The 16,052-nt window shown below is 41.8% G+C and overlaps 1 protein-coding gene across 1 annotated transcript in view; it reads right to left on the bottom strand.

The window, feature by feature from the left end:
- Positions 1-9,354: 9,354 nt before the first annotated feature.
- MEN1 (menin 1) overlaps positions 9,355-16,052 on the bottom strand; it is a 36,532-nt gene continuing 29,834 nt past the window's right edge. The window contains exon 11 of the mRNA XM_075281596.1: positions 9,355-9,852. Coding sequence (XP_075137697.1) covers positions 9,493-9,852 — 360 coding nt within the window. The 3' untranslated portion in view covers positions 9,355-9,492. The remainder of the gene's footprint in view (positions 9,853-16,052) is intronic.

Genomic DNA, 16,052 nt, shown 5'->3' with positions numbered 1-16,052 from the left:
TGGCCAATGGATTTTCTTGTGTAAACACTGTAGAGAAGAAGGCATTTAACCCCTTAAGGACACAGCCCAAAAGTATGTTAAGGACCAGGCCTATTTTTCAAAATTGACATGTGTCACTTTAAATGGCAATAACTTTGAGACGCTTTAACTTACACAAGTGATTTTGACAATGTTTTCTCGTAACACATTATACTTCATGTTAGTGGTAAACACTAATCAATATTTTTGTATTTACTTATTAAAAAAATAGGAAATTTGATGGAAATTTGGAAAAAAAATGCTATTTTCAAAATGTGAAATTCTCTGCTTTTCAGGCAGATAGTTATACCACCCAAATACAGTAATAAATATTATCTCCCATATATCTGCTTTATATCGGCATCATCTTTTGATTGTATTTTAATTTATTTTGGACGTTACAAGGCTTACAAGTGTAACAGCGATTTTCCAGATTGTTTGTTTTTTTTGTTTGTTTTACACTTTATTTTTATTTTTTTAAAAAAACTTTTTTACATTTGTGCTGTAAGCACACTAGAACCAGCGATCAGAGAGGATCACTGGTTCTATACTAACTATAGACTTGCAATACACGTGTATTGCAGTCTATAGAGGAAGCTAGCTATGCAGATGCATAGACTAGCTTTCTCTCGTCCCAGCATCCAAGGGGTTAACCCTCCCCCCATCGGAGCTCGCTCCGATGGGGGGAGGGATTAAAGAGCAGCTGTGTAGCTGTAAATTACAGCTAACACAGACTCCTTATGCAGCCAGCAGCATGCTTTATAGCCGGCCAAACCCCTAGGGTGCCATGATCACTATGGATCATGGCACCTTAAGGGTTAAACAGGGGGGGTCGGTGCAATCACCGTCCCTGCTGAAGCAGATACAGCCGGCCTCCCGTGGAGATCGCACGGGCTCTGCTTCTGAACCCGTGCGATCTCAATCACGTACAGGTACGTGGGAATGCGGGAACTAACCACATTCCCTGACGTACAGGTACGTGATTTAGCGTTAAGGGGTTAATACTTGTGCTTTTTCCTCATCCTCCTCCACCATTACACCCAGATTATTTTTGAGAGTGCCCACATTGTCAGGTTTTATTCTCTTATTATTTATGTAATTGAAGAATAATTTCGGATTATTTTTACTTTCCTTGGCAATTTTTCTCTCAGCCTCAATCTTCGCCTCCTTTATTTGTCTTTTGCACAATTTTTCTCCTTATAGTTTTTTAACGCTGTGTCGCTACTCTCTTGTTTTAGTACTTTAAATGCTTCCTTTTTATCCCTCATTGTATATATTTTTGAAGATGTCCCATTTAGTTTGTGTTCCCGTCACGTTGAGGACATTGTCCCAGTTCATGCTGCTAAGCTCCTCTCTCAGCTTGTTAAAATTGGCCTTCCTGAAGTTTAGTGTTTTTGTACCCCCTCTAATGCACATTTTCTTAATGTGTACAAGAAAACTTATTATGTTATGGTCACTATTACCCAGATGTCCCCCAACCTTCACTTTTGACAGTGTATCAGGCTCATTTGTTGGATCTGCAAGTTTCTGCCTCCCAGTTGATATCAGGGTAGCTGAAATCCCCTATAATAACGACTTTATTCTGCTTTGCAGCCTCATCTATTTGTTTTATTAGTATATGTTCAGCTTCTTCCATTATATTTGGAGATTTATAACAAACCCCTAACAGTATTTTATTATTTTTTGTTCCTCCCGTAATCTCCACCCATAAGGACTCCACATATTCATTTTCCTCCCAGATGTCAACACGCAGGACTGGCTTAAGGCCTGATTTTACATATAAGCAAACCCCTCCCCCTTTCTTATTGGTACGCTCCTTTCTAAACATACTGTACCCTTGTATATTTACAGCCCAGTCATAGCTAGAGTCCAGCCATGTCTCACTTACCCCCACCATGTCATAATTTTCTTCCAACATCATCACTTCTAGTTCCTCCATCTTGTTAGTGAGGCTTCGGGCATTTGTATACATTCTATTTGAGCGTTGAACATGCCCTTAAATTTAAAACTAGATATACCACCCGCATGTTTATTTAAAAAATGTTTTGACACTCCTGTTTTTGTACATTTGTTGCTACTAATACTCTGCAAGTTCGGAAATTTGGACTTTTAAAGCTCTGGTGGTACACCCACAATATAACAAACTTCACATATCATTATATATATATATATATATATATATATATATATATCGTGATCAGTTGAACAGTTTATAAAACCCTTAATGGCATACTTGTAAGTCTGTTTTTAATTACTGAAATTAAAAGCTTTGATAGCAAATTTGCAAACTCCACAACATGCTAAACCACATTTATAGAAGCCGGCTACGCGTAGCCGAGTCTCTGATTTTGTGTTGTCACTTTCTTTGAGGAGATTTGGGGCCAAAAATTTTCCAAGAGTCTTACCCCACTTAGCGACAAAATTGCACATTGGGCTAATAATTTGCCTAGTACTGGTTCCTGGTTGTTTTTAATTATTTTTACTATTTCATTATACTCAAAACTAAATGTTGTTGAAAAATAAATATTAGATTCTTTAGAATTGTTAAACTGTATTTTTCATGTTGGAACTAAATAGCAAAGTTTGTCTGTCAGTATTAGTAGCTCTTTTTATAGACCACTGAGGATAACTTATATGGCTAAGTCTATCGCTGGTAATTTTTGCCTCTGAATCAAAATGTCTTATTCTGAGAAATTCTCCTACAGGTAATGCCTTTATATTGTGCTTGGGATGTGAACTTTTAGCATGTAGCAGGGTATTCCCGGTTTCACTGTCCCCTGTCAGTTTAATATCCAAAAAATCAATGGAATTATTCCCTGTGCTATAAGTAAATTTAAGATTATAAGAGTTGTCATTGATGTAATTGATGAATTCCTGTACACCTTCTTCCTTTCCAGACCACACTAAAAGACAAGCATCGATATATCTGCCATACCAATGTATCGATTGTCTATGGGGGTTGTCAGTACTGTAAATATATTTTTCCTCCCACCATGCCATCATCAAATTGGCTAAGGAGGGGGAGAAAAAAAAAAAAAAGCCCCCATTGGCGCTCCTCGAGTTTAGAGTATGCAGAGTTCTATAGCGAGCTACAACAAAATGGCACTCGGGCATGTGCAGTACAGCTCTGAACAGAGCAGAACTGCGCGTGCCCGAGAATTCAAATGCAGCAGCGCGATCTGGCAGGAAGAACATCCAGGAAGAAAGGAGAGTCAGATGGAGCACAAGCAATGGAGGAGCGTGAATAAAGGTTTGATAGACTCCCTTAAATTAAACACAGCTGGACTCCAATGAAAGAGTAGAACCATCTCATGGAGGAACCGAAGGAAATGGACAGCATGTGAATGTCACAGCAAAGGGTCTGAATACTTATGACCATGTGATATTTCAGTTTTTCTTTTTTTAATAAATTTGCAAAAATATCTACATTTCTTGGGGGGGGGGGTTCTGTTAAGGGGGGCTGAGTGTACATTGAGAAATAAAATGAACTTTTTTGGGTGCAATGAAGTAAAGAGTGAAAAATTTAAAGGGGTCTGAATACTTTCCGTACCCACTGTATTTAGGAGAACTCTAGAATCAAGATAAGCTAGAATTATAGATGGGATGCTTGAGATGGCTATACCTCTTTAATGTGTGAATTATGCGGTTTATTCTTTTTGTGCATATTTTAGACTACGTTCCTGTTTACACATGTAGAATTGATGCTAAATTATGTCAACATACAAGATGTGATTGCCAACAAAAACAAGCAATTATCACCTATTACATTGTTGTAAGGTCATGCAGTACTTGATAATAAAGCACTTTTGCATAAGTATGAGGTTTTTGAACAAATATTCACACACCTAAAGTGACCCTGAGCCTACAAACACTACCACTGTCATACAACTTTGCATCAACCATTTATGCAAACAAATGTACACATAAACCTAAGTGAGTTCATCCATATTACACTTCTACTTTCACAAGTACATGTGATGAAGAAACTGTAAAATTGCAGTAATGTGCCAACCAATCTCTGCATGTAGACTGAATCAAGTATTAACTCCTTTTCACAGCAGGTGTTTTTTTAGTTTTTTTGTTTTTTTTTTGCATTTACACAATTGGTTGTTACCTGCCTTCAAAAATCTTTAACTTCTTTTAAAAGTTTGTTTCAAAGCTATATAAATCCCATCCCCATATTGCAGAAAAATACCCACAGTGGAAATACTGCAATTTCCAAAACGGTCATGTTCTTAGAAATCGCAACGTCAATTATACTACAGAAACGCTGGTGAGTTTCCCCTGTACGTATCATTGAAGCAGAAGAAATCTCTGCAGACTTTCTGGATCTCCTCATACCTCACTGACCGCACATTCAGTGTCTCCCACTCACACACCACCTCCTCACCTCACCCTCTCTCTGTAGGTGTCCCCCAAGGCTCCGTCCTAGGACCCCTCCTGTTCTCCATCTACACCTTTGGCCTGGGCCAACTCATAGAATCTCATGGCTTTCAGTACCACTGCTATGCCGATGACACCCAAATCTACCTCTCTGGACAAGACATTACCTCCCTGCTGGCTAGAGTTCCAGATTGCTTAGCGGCCGTAGCCTCCTTCCTCTCCTCCTGCTTTCTCAAACTGAACATGGAGAAAACGGAGTTCGTCATTTTCACCCCACCTCGTATGGCCCCTCCACCTGACCCATCTATCAAAGTTAATGGAACCACAATTACCCCTGTCTCGCAGGCCCGATGTCTTGGGGTAACCCTGGACTCGGACCTATCCTTCAAGTCACACATTCAAACCCTCAACACCTCCTGCCGCCTCCAGCTCAAGAACATCCATCGAATCCGCTCCTTCCTCACCCCTGAAACTACCAAGATGCTCGTCCATGCCCTCATAATCTCCCGCTTAGATTACTGCAACACCCTTCTCCATGAACTCCCAGCAAACACCCTCGCCCCTCCAGTCCACCTTAAACTGTGCTGCTCGTTTAATTCACCTCACCCCCCTGTTGTTCATCAGCTGCTCCCCTCTGCCAGTCCCTCCATTGGCTACCCATAGCCCAGCGAATTGAGTTCAAGCTACTAACGCTAACATACAAAGCCATCCACAACCTGGCCCCTCCATATATCTCTGACAATCTCCCGCTTCCTGCCCACACGTAACCTCAGATCCTCCAATAACCTCCTACTCCGCTCTTCTCTCATCCGCTCCTCACACAACCGCCTCAAAGATTTCTCCCGTGCATCTCCCCATACTCTGCAACTCCCTACCAAGACACATAAGACTGACCCCCACAATCACAGGATTCAAGAAGGCCCTGAAGACTCACCTATTCAGGAAGGCCTACAACCTCCAATAACACTATCACCGCACTGCCATCTGTACAGTCTCCCACTCTCCTTCTGTCTCTCCCCCTTCCCCCATAGATTGTAAGTAGAGATGAGCGAACACTGTTTGGATCAGCCGTTCCGAACAGCACGCTCCCATAGAAATAAATGGAAGCACCTGGCACGTACACTTTGCCGACGCCGTGCCAGGTGCTTCCATTCATTTCTATGGGAGCGTGCTGTTCGGAACGGCTGATCCGAACAGTGTTCGCTCATCTCTAATTGTAAGCCCTTGCGGGCAGGGCCTTCTACCCCACTGTGCCAGTCGGTCACTGTTAGTATTATATCTACCTGTATATTCTGTGTATTGTATTTAAACCCCCAAATGTAAAGCACCATGGAATTAATGGTGCAATATAAATAATAATAATAATACGGTGAGACAATTATTGACGATTGGAAAAAATACTAAATATATTAAAAAATAAAATTTGGGATGATTTGACAGTACATGAATTATTCAAACGTCAGGTAAGAACTACTTTTAACCTGTGACAAAATCCTATGTTATATCTTCAAGGCAGGAAATCTTAAAGCAAGAGACTAGATTGAGGAATATAAATGTCAAAGGAATGTATATTTTAGTACCGTATTTTCCGGACTATAAGGCGCACATAAAAACCTACGATTTCCTCAGAAATCGTAAGTGCGGCTTATAGTCCGGTGCGGCTTATAGATGGATGGAAGCGGCGGCAAAGTCTGCGTGCCGCTTCCATACATACATAAAAGGCACCGTAAGGGTGCATTCACACTATGGAACGCCGGCGTGTATCACAGTCGTACACGCCGGCGTTACAGCAGGCCTGCCGGACACTTCCTATTCATTTCTATGGGAGCCGGCATGCGAGCGCTCCCCATAGAAATGAATGGAAAAAAGCAGTCCATTCATTTCTATGGGGAGCGCTCGCATGACGGCTCCCATAGAAATGAATGGGAAGTGTCCAGCAGCCCTGCTGTCACGCCGGCCTGAAACAGAACCCTGAAACAGAACGTGAAACTTACCGAGCGGTGCAGGGCGGGCGGGCATTCAGGCCTCCTCTTCCTCCGATGTCCTGACCACTTCCTCCGGCGCTCGCGAACTGATGCGCCCAGGCCATTATCATAATGCTTCTACTACGGCTACTGCGCATGCGCCCAGGCCATTATCAATTAGCGAGCGCCGGAGGAGGAGGACGGAACATCGGAGGAAGAGGAGGCCTGAATGCCCGCCCACCCTGCACCGCTCGGTAAGTTTCACATTCTGTTTCAGGGTTTTATTTTAAAACGGGGGGGTAGTTTAATATAACTTTTACGGTTGGGCTCTATCAGCATGATTTTGCTGATAGAGCCCCTCCTCGCCTGCCGAGCGCTTCTAATAGAAGCGGCTGGCATGCGGGGGGGTTAAGCGGCCGCTGGCAAAGTCTGCCTGCCGCCGCTTTCAATAACATATAATGCGCACCGGACTGCGCATTATAGTCCAGTGCGCCTTATATATGAACCGAGACGGACTATAAGGCGCTCATGGGCAATGCGCCTTATAGTTCAGTGCACCTTATAGTCCGTAAAATACGGTATATGCAGATAAGATTCACTCACAACCTAAGGCTATGGTGGGATTATTGATTGTACAGGGTTAGGCAGGGAGGTATGGATGATTTGAACGGGGTGACATGCAAGGTGGGGATAACCTTGGAGGATAAAGAATGGGGGTATCTGCTCGTCAGGAGCAGCCATTTTAGTAGCAATGGAGACGTGTTCAATAGAGCATCGAGTGTTCGTGTACAACACCTTTATTGAAACAGGCCATTCTGTCATTGAAACACAGACGTTTCCGGAATCATGTCAACATTGGCCATCATGGTCGTGTTCCGAAGTCTGACACTATAATGAAATCGAAAATTCGAAATTTGAGTGGTTCCACGTGAAATGCTTCAGAGGAGTATGGACAACTTCTCAACGTCTACAGGAGTGTATGGACAAAAATGGATGCCATTTAGCAGATGTAATTTTTCGTACGTAATCAATTTTAAAATTTATTTTGGTTTTCTTTGATTTTTGAAATGGCAATATCCAAGCTACACATTGAAAAAAATAAAATTAGAGTTTTGTTGAAAAATGAGTGTGTAACTTTTATTTCAAATCATCCATACCTCCCTGTCTACGGTAAGCCTGTATTTAATCAGATTTTATCTTGCTGCAAATGAAGGTTAAAAACAAAAAAAAGCTGTAACATACAGTCGGATCTCAGCCCCTGCAGTGCCAGTCATGAGAAAACACTGATCAGTACTCATTTGCATTGGCTTATAACACAGGGTTATTATTGGCAATGAGAGTTTACTACCCTGACATCTACCATAATACCAGGTGTTTTACACAATCTAGACCAGGGACTAATGCCCGCAATCTGAGTGAACTCTGAGAGCCCCCTCCCCCTTTCCTGCAGCTATTTCAATGCAAGACAGCTCCTATATGGGAAAAGTCCAGGAGCCATCTCATTTGGGAGACTTGTGAATGGCTCCTAGGCCTGTTATAGGAATAACTATTGAGGCTTTCCTGTATCTCTGGTTAGGCTAGTTCCCAGATTAGCACAGTTGCCTTGTAACACTGGGGGAAACATCTGCCTGGAATTTGTAAGTTTTTTTGTTTTTTTTAATGTAGATCGTGAGCCCCACATAGAGCTCACAATGTACTTTTTTTTTTCTTATCAGTATGTCTTTTTTGGAATATGGGATATAAATCCATAAAAACACGGGGCAAGCATACAAACTCCTTGCAGATGGTTTTTTGCCCTTGGTGAGATTTGAACACCAGGACCCCATTGCTTCAAGGCTGCAGTGCTAACCACTGAGCCACCGTGTGGCCCCTTGGAATTTGTAAGTTTGTTTACCACATGCCAAAAATATACTGATGGGTAAATTGGCTCCCTGAAAAACAGCTGGGTGTTGGATGAGCCGCTACTACCACCCAGGACACCTGTAGATCACCAATAGCAGGGAATGTAGATACTGCAGCGCTGCTCCTTGAAGTCTGCATGTCAGATCTAATATGGATTGCCTATCTTAAGGAAACTGGATAACCCCTTTAAGTCTCATATGAGAAAAAAAAAGCTTCACAGATGTTTTTTAGACTGGCAATCCCCTTACTATTTTAAAGCTAAGGGGATATTGTCACTCCTTGGGGAGAGACCACCATTTAGGTGTGTGGAGACTTAAGCCTTTAGCACTCCACTTCGCAAGGGACCATGGGAAGAATATGCAAATCTGTCTTCCATGATGTAATTAGCGGGCCGTTTCGATGTACTTGCGAAGTGGAGTGCTAAAGGCTTAAGTCTCCACACACCTATATGGTGGTCGTGACAATATCCCCTTAACCCTGTCTAAGCCTCTCACCTCTACCAGGTTATAGTCCTCTCTACATCAAGCTGACGAGATGCAAGTACATCGGCCGTCCTCGATTGAGAGACTATACCTGGTAATAATCCCAGTGTCATTGCAAAACAAAGGCCTCTTGGAAGGTCGAGCATGATGCGAAAGGGAGCAAACCTTTATTGGGTTATTTCACTGAAATTCTGTCTTCCTAACTACATCAGGGAAGACAGGCTTGCACATTCCAGTGAGCGCCCTCTATTGGTTTGCAACATTGAGGCAGCAGCTGACTTCCTAATTACATCATGGAAGACAGATTTGCATATTCTTCCCATGGTCCATTTTAAAGCTGAGAATCTCAGCACTAGATGCTATATAAGCCTGAGATAAAGCCATTTGTGAGAAGGAGGTACTTCATGTGTCCTTGGCTACTGAAGTACCTACATGGCGGGATGTATGCGATGGGTCCTTGGCTGGGAAAAGGATTAATTATAAAAGCAACATTTGTTATTTTTTCTTCTATAAAATGGTACAAAAAAAAATGAAAAGATGCCAGTTATAGTTTAGTATCACATTAAGCCCTTATCTGTGTCACCCACCCAAAGGCTGCTCACTCATTCAAATTGAGAGATCTTGAACATGCAGATAAAGTGGTCAAATTAATATTCAATTTTATGTAGCAGGTCTTAAATACATTACTAATACATGTAAAAATGAAGTACAAAAAATAAAAATTCATTTCATTCAGAATGTTCTTAAACTGATTTGCGCTGCCTTTTAAGATATCCCAGGTTGTAGTCTCTTGCACCAGGTCCTCTCGCCCTCTTTGGCTGCACCTGTGACTGGGCAGTAAGCTGCAGCTTTATAGCACTAGAGTTCACTTTTGCAGCCACTAAAAGTTCTTTCATTCCTTTCATCTTCTGGCTCTGGAAACTAAGCGTGAGTTCCTGTGCACTCTCTGCATCCTCCTCTTTTTGTTCATTGGCTGGGCGCTGGAGAGACGGAGCAGGTTCCCCAGGTCTGGACTCCCTACGAGCGGCCCGCCTTCGGTTATCATCAGAGTCATCTTCTTCATTAGCAGAGTCAGAGTTCACTAGAGTCACCTGCTGCCGTACCTGAAAAGGAGAAGGATGTCAAACAAGAACTTGCAGTATATGGAAATAGAGGGTTGGGATACATGTTTTATAACACGTTTATCTCCCCCTTCCCTATTTACACGGTACTAAGGGTATATGGTTTCTATGTACTGTGGCTCCTCAGGATACAATATTTTCAGCATAAAATTGTATTTTCTGGTCTATGAATATGGTTGGAAAGATGAAACTTGGACTCAACATATGATGCTTGGCAGGAGGTTCCAATGACTCAGTATGGTCATTGTACTGGCAAAAAGTTCTATTTTTTTTTTTTTTTTGGTAAACTAGTAATAGTAATGGAATTATCTTGGTCTCAAGTCACAATGGTCACGCTGGAGCCAATTAATATTTGAGGGACTGCTGTATTCACAAGCGGGTTTCTGCAGCTAGTATTCTTGATAAATATTTTGTATGTATGAGGAACAGACTGAAGTTTTATCTACAGACCTTTGTCAGATCCAGCTAAATTTGCTGAAATCTTACAAGAAACTGATATCTGTGGTGGTCTTATACAATAAGATTAACAGTAGATGCTGCTAAAATAAGCAGACCCTGCAGAAAAATATATGTATATGGCATATATACACTCACCGGCTACTTTATTAGGTACACCTGTCCAACTGCTCGTTAACACTTAATTTCTAATCAGCCAATCACATGGCGGCAACTCAGTGCATTTAGGCATGTAGACATGGTCAAGACAATCTCCTGCAGTTCAAACCGAGCATCAGTATGGGGAAGAAAGGTGATTTGAGTGCCTTTGAACGTGGCATGGTTGTTGGTGCCAGAAGGGCTGGTCTGAGTATTTCAGAAACTGCTGATCTACTGGGATTTTCACGCACAACCATCTCTAGGGTTTACAGAGAATGGTCCGAAAAAGAAAAAACATCCAGTGAGCGGCAGTTCTGTGGGCGGAAATGCGTTGTTGATGCCAGAGGTCAGAGGAGAATGGCCAGACTGGTTCGAGCTGATAGAAAGGCAACAGTGACTCAAATAGCCACCCGTTACAATCAAGGTAGCCAGAAGAGCATCTCTGAACGCACAGTACGTCGAACTTTGAGGCAGATGGGCTACAGCAGCAGAAGACCACACCGGGTGCCACTCCTTTCAGCTAAGAACAGGAAACTGAGGCTACAATGTGCACAAGCTCATCGAAATTGGACAATTGAAGATTGGAAAAACGTTGCCTGGTCTGATGAGTCTCGATTTCTGCTGCGACATTCGGATGGTAGGGTCAGAATTTGGCGTCAACAACATGAAAGCATGGATCCATCCTGCCTTGTATCAACGGTTCAGGCTGGTGGTGGTGGTGTCATGGTGTGGGGAATATTTTCTTGGCACTCTTTGGGCCCCTTGGTACCAATTGAGCATCGTTGCAACGCCAAAGCCTACCTGAGTATTGTTGCTGACCATGTCCATCCCTTTATGACCACAATGTGCCCAACATCTGATGGCTACTTTCAGCAGGATAATGCGCCATGTCATAAAGCTGGAATCATCTCAGACTGGTTTCTTGAACATGACAATGAGTTCACTGTACTCCAATGGCCTCCACAGTCACCAGATCTCAATCCAATAGAGCATCTTTGGGATGTGGTGGAACGGGAGATTCGCATCATGGATGTGCAGCCGACAAATCTGCGGCAACTGTGTGATGCCATCATGTCAATATGGACCAAAATCTCTGAGGAATGCTTCCAGCACCTTGTTGAATCTATGCCACGAAGAATTGAGGCAGTTGTGAAGGCAAAAGGGGGTCCAACCTGTTACTAGCATGGTGTACCTAATAAAGTGGCCGGTGAGTGTAGCTTCATGATGGATTTTTGTGGCAAAAGCACCATATAAACCTATGTAATTCTATAGCATATATTTACTCCTCAACATTGCAGCACCAAGAAGGAAGTCACAAGATCTATAGATATATGTTAATGATATGCAAATGATAAAAAAAAATGGAATCAAAACATCTCAATTTATTCAGTGCGAATATGACTGCATACTGAATTTCCTCATGGTGGGACCATTAAAGGATTATCTTAGAAGTATAAAGAAATCATGGTTGAACCTCTATGAATTATTGATGCATTCATAACAAATCAATATAGAAAAACTCTAGAAAGTATTACTTATATATGCAAAAATGCTTAACTTTTAGGTATGTCTATGAGGGAAACCCCTTTAACCGGTTAAGGACCAGGCCCAAAAGTATGTTAAAGACCAGGCCTCTTTTTTCAAAACTGACATGTGTCACTTTAAATGGCAATAACTTTGAGACGCTTTAACTTACACAAATGAATTTGAGATGGTTTTCTCGTAACACATTATACTTCATGTTAGTGGTAAACACTAATCAATATTTTTGCATTTATTTATAAAAAAACTAGGAAATTTGATGGAAATTTGAAAAAAATTGCAATTTTCAAAATGTGAAATTCTCTGCTTTTCAGGCGGATAGTCATACCATCCAAATACATGAATAAATATTATCTCCCATATCTCTGCTTTATATTGGCATCATCTTTTGATTGTATTTTAATTTATTTTGGACGTCACAAGGCTTACAAGTGTAACAGCAATTTTCCAGATTTACAAGAAAATTCTCCAAACCAATTTTTTAGGGACCACTTCAGTTCTGAAAGTAATTATAAAGGCCTGTATAATAGAAACCCCCATAAATTACCCCATTTTCAAAACTGCACCCCTCAAATTATTCAAAACAGCATTTGGGATGTTTGTTAACCCTTTAAGCATTTCATAAGAATAAAAATAATATGGCAGTGAAATTTAGACATTTCATTTTTTTTCACTAATACATTCATTTAGACCCAAAATTAACACATTCACAAAGGGTTGAAGGAGAAAATGCATCTGACAGTTTATTGTGCAATTTCTCCCGTGCACAGAAATACCCCACATGTGGGTGTAAACTGATTTTTGGGCACACGGCAGTGCATGGAAGGGAAGGAGCGACACTGGGTGTTTGAACAGCAGATTTTGCTGGAATAATTTTCAGCGCCATGCCTTATTTTAAGAGACCCTAGAGTACCAAAACAATGGAAACCCCCCAAAAGTGACCCCATTTTAGAATCCACACCCCTCACAGAATTCATCAAGGGGTATAGTCAGCATTTAGACCCTACAGTTGTTTCACAGATTTTACTAACACTGGGATGTGTAAATGAAAAATTACTAAAATGTCACTTTATCTCCAAAGTTTTCATTTTCACAAAGGGTTAAAGGAGTAAAAGCCCCCCACAGTTTGTTAAACAATTTCTCCTGAACACGGCAATACCCCATATGTGGCTATAATCTGCTGTATGGGAACATGGCGGGGCTCAGAATGGAAGGAGCGCTATTTGGCTTTTGGATGGCAGATTTTGCTGGAATAATTTTAGGTGCCATGTCGCATTAGCAGAGCCCCTAGAGAACCAATACAGTGGAAACCCCCTAAAAGTGACCCCATTTGGGAAACTATACCCCCCACAGAACATATTAAAGGGTAGAGTGAGCATTTTGACCCTACAGCTGTTTCACAGATTTTATTAACATTGGGCCATGAAAATGAAAAATTACTTTTTTTTTCAACAAACTGTCAATTTAGCCCCAAATTTTTAATTTTCACAAGAGGATAAAGGAGAAAAAACTCCATAAAGTTCGTTACACAAATTCTGCTGAACACAGAAATGCCCCATATGTGGTCATAATCTGCTGTATGGGAACATGGCGGGGCTCAGAATGGAAAGAGGGCTATTTGGCTTTTGGAGGGCAGATTTTGCTGGAATATTTTTCAGGTCCCATGTCGCATTTGCAGAGCCCCTAAAGTACCAATACAGTGGAAACCCCCTATAAGTGACCCCATTTTGGAAACTACACCCCTCATAGAATTTGTCTAGGGGTAGAGTGAGTATTTTGGCCTCACAGGTGTTTCACAGATTTTATTAACATTGGGACGTGAAAATGAAAAATTACTTTTTTTCCCAATAAATTGTCCATTTAGCGCCATAGTTTTAATTTTGCAAATAGTTTAAGAATTAAAAGCCCCCCACAGTTTGTTACACAATTTCTTCTGAACACGGCAATACCCCATATGTGGCCAAAATCTGCTGTATGGGTACATGCTGGGGCTCAGAATGGAAAGAGCGCTATTTGGATTTTGGAGGGCAGATGTTGCTGGAATAGTTTTCAGGTGCCATGTCGCATTTGCAGAGCCCCTAAAGTATCAATACAATGGAAACCCCTCAAAAGTGACCCCATTTTAGAAACTACACCTGTCAAGGAATGTATCAAGGGGTATTATCATTTTGAGCCTAAAATGCTTCCCAAAAATTAATGTACAAAATGAAAATTGAAATTTTTAAAAATATGCCATTTCGGTGCCCAATACGTTGCACCCACTTTGTGTTGTCAGAGACCTGCACTCCTAAAACTATTAAGTGGGCCATCCCGGGGGTCAAAAAATTATATATGTGGGTGTAAACTGCTGCTTGGGCACACAGCAGGGCTCAGAAGGGAAGGACCACTGTGCGTTTTAGCTTTTGGGATACAGATTTAGAGGGACCCTCTGGGCGCCATGATGTTTTTGCAGAGCCCTGGAGGTTCCAGTAAACTGGAATTCACCAAGAAGTGACCCCATTTTGTAGGGGCAATTTTAGGGTCTCTGCAAATGTGACGTGGTGTCCAAAAACGAAGAATCTAAATCTGCACTCCAAAAGCACATATTGCTCCTTCACATCTGCACCCTGCTGGGTACCCAAATAGCAGTGTATGCCCACATGTATGACACTGGTGTACCCCGGATAACGGACTTAATGCCATATGTGGGTAGAATCGGCTGTTTTGGCACAACCGGGGACAGAAGGGAAGGAGCGCTATTTTGGTTTTTGGAGCACAGTTTGGTTTTTTTTGCTACTTTTGCAAAGCCCCTGAATTGCCAATAAAGTGGAATTCGCAGACATGTCACCCTATTTTGGACACTACCCCACTGATGGGATTTATCAAGTGGTGTAGCGAGAATTTTTAACCCTTGAGTGTTGCATTTATTTAGTTTCCAGAAATGAAATCGCAACTGATAGAGAAGTTAAAAATGAAAATTTTACAGATTTGCCATTTCAGTGTGCAACATGTTGTGCCCGACTTATGTCAGCAGAGACACTCCAAAAACTGTTAAACGGGTATCCCAGGCACAACAGCTTTTAGAGCGTTCATCTCTGATACAAGTCGGGCACAATATATTAGGCACTGAAAGGACGTATTCCTGGAAAAATGGTCATTTTCACCTCTCACAATCCACTACAGTTATAGTTATATATATATAAAGTTATAGCAACACTTGGGGGTTAAAAATGCTGTCTGTACCCCTGGATAAATCCTTCAGGGGTGTAGTTTCCAAAATAAGGTAATTTATCAGGGGATTCCAAATTACTGGCGTTTCAGCTCTACAAAAGTGTCATGGCATCCAAAAACCAAACCGTCTGTGCTCCAAAAACCAAATGACCCTTCTTCCCTTCTGTGTCCGGCTGTGCCCTAGTATCAGTTTATACCCACATATGACATTATGTCCGTTATCCGGGGGTACACCAGTGTCATACATGTGTCATACATGTGTCATAAACTGCAGTTTGGACGTACAGCAGGGTGCAGAAGGGAAGGAGCGCTATGCGGCTTTTGGAGCACAGATTCAGATGTTTGGTATCTGGACGCCATGTCATGTTTGTAGAGCCTGTACGGTACCAGAAAAGTGGATTCCATGGGGTACCAGGAGTGACCCCATTTTGAAAACTGCACCCCTCAAAGAATTTATCAGGGGGTGTAGTGAGTATTAGTATCCCGGACGTGACTGCACAGCAGATGGCGAAGAGGGAATGTATAAGCTGTGCGGAGGACATTGCAAACACCAAATTCCCTACTATGTCCCCGTAGCGCCTATGATTGGGGAAGTCACTCTGGGGATCACTTTAGGGGTCACTTCTGGTGTCTGTTCCCTCATAAGCTGTAAATCTGGGGTGTCCCCTGATATCCGCTCACACAGCTTATATATTCCCTACATGACGCACCCAGTTGTGTTCTAATAATTTGGCGATTTTTGAGTGTTTTTGTCTTCACATTGTGAGATGCTATATTTTCTTTATGTTTCTGGTGACGCGGCCATATAAGGGCTTATTCTTTGCGGGATGAGATGC

The sequence above is a fragment of the Leptodactylus fuscus genome, chromosome 7 (assembly GCF_031893055.1).
Source record: "Leptodactylus fuscus isolate aLepFus1 chromosome 7, aLepFus1.hap2, whole genome shotgun sequence".
Taxonomy (NCBI): Eukaryota; Metazoa; Chordata; class Amphibia; order Anura; family Leptodactylidae; genus Leptodactylus; species Leptodactylus fuscus.
Note: the sequence above shows the minus strand (reverse complement) of the source record. Positions and strands in the feature narration are given on the sequence as shown.